This window comes from Microtus ochrogaster, chromosome 1 (genome assembly GCF_000317375.1).
Source record: "Microtus ochrogaster isolate Prairie Vole_2 chromosome 1, MicOch1.0, whole genome shotgun sequence".
Lineage (NCBI taxonomy): Eukaryota > Metazoa > Chordata > Mammalia > Rodentia > Cricetidae > Microtus > Microtus ochrogaster.
Genome location: NC_022009.1, coordinates 13,389,875 through 13,399,035, shown reverse-complemented (window position 1 = coordinate 13,399,035; position 9,161 = coordinate 13,389,875). Strand labels below are relative to the sequence as shown.

General features: G+C 45.8%; 1 protein-coding gene across 1 annotated transcript; it reads left to right on the top strand.

Moving 5' to 3' along the window:
* Positions 1 to 1,770: 1,770 nt before the first annotated feature.
* Positions 1,771 to 4,699, top strand: Gphb5 (glycoprotein hormone beta 5). Its single transcript, XM_005343214.2, has 2 exons — positions 1,771 to 1,974; positions 4,511 to 4,699. The coding sequence occupies exons 1-2, from the start codon at positions 1,771 to 1,773 to the stop codon at positions 4,697 to 4,699; spliced, it is 393 nt and encodes a 130-aa protein (XP_005343271.1).
* Positions 4,700 to 9,161: the final 4,462 nt, after the last annotated feature.

Below are 9,161 nucleotides of genomic sequence, written 5' to 3'. Positions count from 1 at the left end.
TACCATTGTAGAATGGACCATAAACCAGGTCCCCTACTTGTAAAAAGGACTGTGCTGCTGTATGACCAGAAATCTAAGATGTTTTCACTAAAGCATCATTGAATGTCCTGTGCAGTACACGTAGATAACTATTTATTTATTTTAATTTTAAAATCATAACAGTAGATGACTTTTTAAAAATCTGACTCATGTTAAAAAAAATCCCAAAAAGCATGTAGAAGAAAAGAAAAAGTCATCTTTAATTCCCATGTATGAAGCCAATCATTTCCAGTATCTCTGTATTCTGCCTATGTGATTCATTTAAAGATTATTAGTTAAATGATCTTTAAGACTTCCAAATTTTCTCTCTATCTGTCAGTAGTGATGCCATGTTGTTTCCATGTAAGAACTATTGTCCTGCTGGTTTTCAATGCTGTAAGTGCAAGGAAAGAACTTGCCAGAAGTTGCTCACGGCTTACTGCCTCAAAGGCAAGCTATGTTACTATGGAGGAAACTTGGATCCATCCAGGGCACCCGTTCTCTCAGAGCCAGGTGACCCACCTCTGACTGTCTCTTCAGGATTACGTCACCCACCAAGGCAACTTTCTGTTTCATTCAGTGATGTCAAGAAACAAAACACCACCCTTGACGTGAATCAGTTTTGGAAAATAGAGGCTGGCTTTATATTCCACGGCTTTGATGTGCTTAGTCGTTCCTGTAAGAATCTTCCTCTCTTTGGCTGTGATTGACAAGACCTTCCCTATATATTTGAGTAACCAGGCAGCCTGATAACAGAAGACAGAGACACTTACTTACCCAGAGCAAACTTTTCCCACTCATTGCAACTTTTGAAGGAAGCCTTGACTCCAGCAAGCTCAGGTAAGTTCCTCTCCATCTCTCACTCCCTTCTTCCCAAGGGGAAGCCCACAGAGGCCACATGTCAACATACCAGCAAGAACCGTGAGAACAGCTTCAGACATGTGGCTCGTACTAAGTGGCACTGACCTGGTGGTGTTTCCCAAGTACGACATCCAGGTGTGTTCTGTTCAGTGGGTCAACCACGAAGGGCCCCGTTCTGCGCTACTAGAGCACCAGAAAGGGCCAAGGACCAGAGGGGGCAGACTCTGAGGTAGATCGTGACTAGCTTTCCATCATTTTCTGCTAAACTGAGTCACACTAGGGCCTTTGCACAGCAGGAGCATAGAGCAGATGTGATCTCTAAATAGTAGAACACATTTTATGAGTGGCTACCACGCCGGGCCCCAGGTTTTATATCTTCTGTATGTTGTAGGTTAGTAACAACACATCGGGATATGCTTATTATTAATTTATTATTATTAATACTTATCTACCTTCCCCATTCATTCCCCATCCAATACAAATGTGTGTAAAGCTCCTAACTTGACATACATTCCCTGAAGCTGGATAAGAAGGAAGGTGTGTGTACTCATGTACTGTTGTGGGCTCGGCATTTCTTTGGCTGCTACTCTTATTTTTCATTGAGATGAATTCCTTTCACATACAAGTCAGCTCCAGGAGCTGGGGTTCAACAAGAAAAAGCCTGAGACCATGTTTTGAGGGTAGGGTTCTGGAGAGAGGTACTACGTATCTACTGGTATTACTTTGGGAGATGCAGTTGGAGCGGGATAATTGCTTGGCTCATTTTTTGTTTTTTTTTTCCGGCAATGCTTAGAGCAAAGTCTCTCTTAGAGTGACCAACACACTGTGGGCTACCCCACTGTGAAGAGTTGGGTATGTTCATCTTGTTTCCTTTCCCTCCTTGGGACTAGCATGAAGCTGGCATACCTTGTCCTTGGTGCCACGGTCCTCCTCCTTCTGGGTGGCTGTGACTCCGTCCTCAGCACCTCCAATGGGAACCTGCATACCTTTGTGGGCTGTGCTGTGAGGGAGTTCACATTCCTAGCCAAGAAGCCGGGCTGCAGAGGGCTTCGGATCACCACTGATGCCTGCTGGGGCCGCTGTGAGACCTGGGAGGTAAGTAGTCCAAAGGGCTTGGATGGCAGTGTCCTTGAGTTCAAGGGTTCACTGTTTCATGACCGAGGGGATGCTCGGACATCTGCCCTGTCCTCTGTACTTTAAAAACCCGATTGCACTATTATTTGGTTCATCCAAGATCTGAAAACCATGATGGAGCTCCTCTCCATAGAGCTGGTGAGATTGGGGATGGAATTTCCATGCTTCTGCATGTTTGGGAGCCGTCTTTAGGAGGTCAGATGCTACTGTAGAGGTCACAAGGAAGGATTCGGGGGGGTGGGGAGGCACTGCAAAATCAGAGACAATCAATGCAAAGTTGAAAATAAATCACTGGTCCAATCTGTGCCCACATCTCCTTCCTGTATTTCCTCAGCTGTGAGGAAGTCAGGCAGGTACCCAAGAGAACCTGGAAGTTTAGGCCTAGTCCCAGGCTCTGCCGCGGCTCTTTTCTCTTAGCTCAGTGACAGGTTCATCCACTCCATTTGCACTCAGTATGTCTAGCCTTTCACTTAGAGTGGGTATACAAATCTCAGAGCTGGCTGAACTGGGGAATGTGTTCTGGATGCCTGGCTGCACTCACCTCTTGCTAAAATAGTGACTCCTCATGACTTGGGCTTCAAGATGCCAGGTTTAGCAAAATCGAAGCCAAACCAACTGCTCCCCTGGCAAACCAACCAAACAAACAAACAAACAAAAACGCCACCAACCTCCTTCCCCCTCAAACTCCACAATCCGAAGAGAAGTCAAATTTAAAAAATAATTCAGGAACTTGGATAACTTGAATTTCAGATCAATAACACTTTATTCATTTGGCGTACATCTGCCCCAAATACTGCATGGGACAGATTTACAAAATTAAAAAAAAAAAGTTAACTGAGTACCTGATTTTCCTAGAATCCCAAATACTGTGAGTTAAAGGACACAGCACAAAGAGAGGAACTTAGATGCTCTACCTGGTTCTTGGAGAAGGCAGTTACTATTTTTGTAACATTGAGGCAAGAACTTCATCTTGAGCTGGCCTGCTTGTCATCTGTAGGCGTATGTGTGTATACATACCTATGCATGTATGTACTTATACTCTACATATGTGTGCATTGTCATCTATTTATCCTATGTTTCTGTGTACCTGTATGTGCATGTACCTGCTTATGTGTATATCTGTATATGTATGTGCCTGTGTATGGATGCATCCATTATCCAACTAATCTTCCTCCCTACTCTCCCCCCCCTTTTTTTTGCTCAGAATGAGACTGTCCTTTGTAAGACTGTCGTTATTACATTCATTATTACATCCTTATAAATGGTAATTGCACTCGTAAGAGCCATGATTACATGCATTGAACTCTGACTTTTGCCAGGGCTTGTACATTACACACAGCACCTCATCTAGCTCCATGACAATGCTCTCGGGTTGGTGTTTTGCTTTATAGAAAAGAAACCGGGGCTTGGAAGCCATAAGGGCTTTCCTTAGGTCTCCAGTCGTGGTAGAGCAGGCATGCACAGCAGAGCTGACTGTAGGCTTCAGGTTCTCACTCTTGATCTCTGTACTTCCTCTAACAAAATGATCCGTGAATTCAAGGTTTATAAGAGGTGAAGGAGGATGTGCACAAACCCTCCAGCCATCAGAACAGAGTACCAGGAAGCCGCCTGGCTCCGCTCTCTTTTGTTGGTTTAGTAACAAGTAGTTATTGTGAATCTCCTGGGTGCCAGGCTGCCTGGGTACCAGAGCCTGGTAGCTGACCTAATAGAGCTTGCTGTCTAGATTAGGTAGCAATGTCACACGAAAGTGAGATGTAGAAGATGGCATCTGGAGTGAACAAACATAACAAACCTGAAACCAAAACCAAGCAGGAAGGGGGAAGGAGTTCCAGGCCATGGGGGTGGGTTGAAGGAATTGAAATAGGATCAGGAAACGCTTCTCCCGATGGGTTGACATTTGAACAAAGTCCGAAGTTGGTGAAGGAGGTGTGTGTGTGTGTGTGTGCGCGTGCATGTGTGTGTTCAGGGCAGAAGGAATAGCACATGCAAAGACCCTCAGTTCCTGGTTGATCTGAAGGAGGATAGAGAACGCTGTGCCTGGAGACTGGAGGGGGATGGCCAAGGTCGGGACTACAGCTCACATCAGCAGGAAAATACAGATACAATGGACAAGGACTTGAGAAGAATCCTGATGTCTTTGCCACTTTAACTCTGAGCACAGACGGGAAATGACTGGGGCTTTGAGAAGAGGTGTGCCATGACTGACTTGTATTTTAAAAGGCTCACTTGTGTTGTAAACAGATTGTAGAGGAAAACGGTGGGAGAGGGGAGACCGGTTATTTGCTGGCTAAATATTTACCAAGTGCTTCCTGTGTTTCCTGGACTTCCGTGGAAACTCAGGCTATGGTAGTGAGCAAACAGGCTTCCAGCCTTCAGGAGTTTATTCGCGGTGGGAGAAGTCAGAGCAGAAGTAAACAACCAGTAGTGGATGGCTCTAAGAACAGGAAGCAGGATGCTGCATTCTAACGGGTTTCCTGTTTTCTACCTGCGGGGACAGAAACCCATCCTGGAACCGCCCTACATTGAAGCCCATCACCGAGTCTGTACCTACAACGAGACGAAGCAGGTGATTGTCAAGCTGCCTAACTGTGCTCCTGGCGTCGACCCCTTCTACACCTACCCGATGGCTGTCCGCTGTAACTGTGGGGCGTGTTCGACGGCCACCACTGAGTGTGAGACCATCTGAGGCCAGTATTGTCTTCAGAACACACTGGTGGCTCGAGTGAGCCTCACAGATGCCCTTGCCCAGGAATGTATTTGCTTTAGCTCCTGCCTTCAAGTACGGTTCAGTATGGGCCAGCCTGTCCCTGCCTGGCTCAGGTCTTCCTCTACCCAGTTTCCGTGGTGTGTGTCCAGATGCAGCACACTCAGGCTAAAAATGTCAAGCAATATTGACCCTTCCCCAGGATGGTGTCTCTGGTTCATGTGTCTGTAACTTAGGGTTTCTTTGCCTGACTTTTGGAGCATGATTTGTATATTACAACCCTCCCTCAGTTTTGATTGACATCGTGGTGTTTATTTAAAGGAATTGGATATCATTAAGCGATAGGAAGCCTCTAAGTTTCCACATTCTGCCATTGAACTCCAACTGGATTTATGATTAAAGGGCAAAGTATAATCAAAACCAATGTACTTTCTTCCTTGCTCAAAAGAAAACCCAACCGTGAGTGTTCTTAGAGAGACCGCTCTGCTTCCCTTCCAACTGAGTAATTACCTAGATAAGAGGCAAAGACAGTACTGCCTGCTACAAAAAAAGGTGTTTGGAAGTGGGTATTCCTCTCCTAAGGAAAATTCCCTCCGTTCCTTTAAGATCCTTATTGAAGTGTGCACTAGCCAGTTAAAACAAAACAAAACAAAAACAAAAACAAAACAAAACTAAACTCACAAAATGCATTTAGAAACTATCATTTATGTTTAAAAATACCAGAGACTAAATTCATGGCTCGAGTGTTTTCCCGCACCCACAGGGGAGTGACCAGTTACAACGACCCTACCTGTTTAGTGTATCTTAAACGCAAATGGCAATTTATTAGACTTGGAATCCAGAGTGTTTGTGAGGTGAGACTGCCCTGCCGGCTCCCAGGAGAGAGGCTGTGCTTGTCTGGCTCTCGCTTTTGCTAGAATCTCACAGCAGCTGATTCTGGGACCTTCTTTTTCAACTCAAATTCTATGCACACGATTTTAGTTTTGACATTTTGGGGCTTGAGTTTAACTGTTCTTTTTTAGACTATGCCAGGAGCATCTATACTGGTGTCAATAAAGTATCCTCCTGTCATCTGAATTCACGCAAACTTTTAGAAAAGTCTTTCTAGTTTTTATTTTGCTTGGTATAACAATAAAGGCACTTGGAACTTTGAAGTTCTTTGATTGACATTCATTTGGAATTTCATGTTTAGTAAGGGACACAGAAGACTTGTGGTAGCATGAGTCCTGGGGTCTTGTCATCTGCAGCCCCTGTCGGGCACAGCTGTGAGCCCTGAGTGCTCCGTTGATGGAGGAATCACTGAGTCCGTGAAAATCTACAGAGCAAAGGTCGAGACTGGTGCTCAAGCCCTGGGATGCTGGGGTGAAGGTCTGGGACAAAGGACTGGAGCAAAAAACCACTGCAAATTGTAGCAGCAGATGTGTTGGTAGAAGAGAAAGTCCTTGCACAGAAAGCCATTGGTTGGTTGTTGTCTCTCCTAGGAAGGGGTGCTGCTTACGGTCGGCTTAGGGGTTTCCTTACATTTCAAGGAGCCCTCCTCTGTTTTTTTTTTTCTGGGGCAAACCTCTTGCCAGAGTTTTGGAAAGATGGGCACAGCCTTAGTAACAACTCTGGCAGGAAATAAATAACACATTTGACCAGAGGAGAAAGGGTGACACACTTCACTTGTGCTTTGGAAGTAGTGGGCACCCTTAGGGTGCTGTGATGGGAAAGGGTGCCACCGTTAAACACCAAGGCAGACACAGGAGAAGAGCCAGTGCCCAATGGGAGCTGTGTTCATTGGTAGGAGGCACAGCTGTTTGTCAAAGTGAGGCATGGGGGAGGGGGATATCCCAGCCTACACCAAATGGGAATATTAATTGGTAGAGAACTGAGAGTACCATTGATTTGGTCCTCTATAAACTCTGGTCTTCTAGGAAGCAAGTTAAAGGAGGGTAAGAAATGGATCTAAGGATAATGGCCATAAGACTTCTTAGGTAGGGTTTTTATTGCGGTGAAGAGATCCCACGACCATGACAACTCCTATAAAGGAAACATTTAGTTGTGGTGGCTTGCTTATAGTTTCAGAGGTTCAGTCTATTATCACCACGATGAAGAGCCTGGTGCTGTGCAGGCAGAGGTGCTATGAAGAGCCTGGTGCTGTGCAGGCAGAGGTGCTGCCTACATCTTGACTTGCAGGCAGCAGGAAGTCAACTGAGACACTGGGTGGTATCCTCAGGACACTTCAAAGTCTGCCCCCATGGTGACATACTTCCTTCAACAAGACCATACCCACTCCCACAAAGCCATACCCCCCTCATTAGTGCCACTCCTTATGAGATTATGGGGACCAATTACATTCAAACTATCACAACTACGTTTGGGGAGTTTCAGCTACCAAGTGCAGCAGGCAGTAATGGTGGCTGTCAGGACAATACGTAGGCTGTAGTGTCATGATGGCTCATATTTCCCTGATGGGAACTGCTGTGGGATACACGGAAAGGTCTGTGCCCACTAATTTCGGAGAGATATGAAGGCAGGATGACGGTAGTTACAAGGACTCTGACATTGGTTGATTATTAAGTATAACCAAAGGCCTTTGGGCGCAGTATAGAAGCTGCATTGGAAGAGGCAAAGGGGAAAACCACATCCATGATCTAACTGGGAGAGCAGTCCAGTCATTTAAAAGACGGACTCTCCTAGCACGGTTCTTCTGTTTTCACTCATGGTCCTAATTGGAAGAAGAGAGACAGACACAGAGGCGGCCTAGAACGGCAATGAGTAGGGGGATGCACTTGATGACTGCCTGTAGAGGGGCCCACTGGCTCCTCCCTGCCAGAGGACAGCGGATTCTACTAGATGAAAGGTCACTTGGAGGACTTAAGGTGGGCAGGCGATGTTTTATTATAACTGTCTTCTCAACTAGTGTCCATGATTCCTATAGTTTGGTACTCCTGCCTCTGCCTCCTAAATGCCGGGGTTTTAGGCGTGTGCCATCACACCCATTTTTTTGTGGTTCTGGGATATTGAACCCGGGGCCTTGTGCCCACTAGTAAAGTACTTTATCAAATGAACTGTAGCCCCAGCCCCTACAAACCCATATATTCCCCATGATAATTGGAGACAAGACTTTAGACACAAGACTTGCTTTCTGTCGGCGAGGAATGGAGGTCTTTACTGAAGGAGCTACGGGATAATGCAAACCGGAGCAAGGGGGAGAAGGTACTGGGCACTGGGTGTGGAGCGGGATGATGAGAATACAGGCAAATGGGGGGGGGGTATTTAGGATGTGTAAGTGTAAGAACAGTCAGAGTTTGTCCTGGTGTGCTCTTGGGACGGCCCCTGCAAGCTTAAGGCAAATTGTGGCTTCTATCAATGAAGAGGAGAGGATTTAACTATGCTGACAGAGTACTGAGGAGCCAAAGATAAGTACAGGATGGGGTGTTATCCTATAGGACCGGAGGGCTCTCCAGATGTCTGTGTTCACCTGAGTGGTTCAGAAGACACTCTCTTTATCCAAGAATCAAGGGCTGCTTCAGCGAAGGGCACATCTACCACAGAAAAGTTCAATCCTGCCTGTCCTCTGTAGGCCAGGGGAAGCTGCCTAGGAACTCTGGGCTTCTAGGTGTCAGCAGAGGAGACAGGACTTTGCAGAGCAAGGATGACCTTGCTGCCATTTCAGACAACAGAGTTACAGTGGTGACTAGAGGCCGTGACCTGTAGGTTCTGTGGTCCTGCCCAATAGGCAGTGGAGTTGCTAGTCCATGGTATTTAAAAAAATTGCAATAGATATGTAGTATGATGAGGAAATTTACTAATGAAAAAGAGGAAAACATCGGTCAGGATCTATAATAGTGAGAAACCCAAATCTTTTTTTTTTTTAACTTTTCATTTCTCCTCTCTCCATTGCACAGCCTTCTTTTTCATAAATATTTATTAACTCTAATTTTGTAGGAAGCACTGTTTTGGAAATAAAGCTACAAATATTGTTGCCATTTATAGGACTCCCATGTTTATGAGTTCTCAGGTGTGTATGCACGTGCTTGCGTACGGGTGCATGCACCCACACACATCCCTATCCATATGCACGTGGAGGCCAGAGGTCAGCCTCTGGCATCATTTCTCAGGAGCTCTCTATCTTGCTTTGTGAGAGGGCTCTCTCCGATCCTGCAGCTCAACTGTTACGCTAGGCTGGCCAGCTGGTCCCTTCTTTTCTCTTGCCTCTCCAGAGCTGGGATCCCAAACATGTGCTAGCAAGCCCAGTTTGTTTTCTGGTGTGGGTTCTGGGTCTTGAACTCGGGTCTTCATGCTGGCAAAGTCCTTACTGGTTGAACCATCTCCCTAGGCTGCCTTCTTTAGTCTGTGTCAACCACACTACTAAATATTATTAGTATCATATTATCATTGCTGTTTTATGGATGATGAAGCCAGAAAGGCAACATATCAGTCACTTACCCATGCTAGC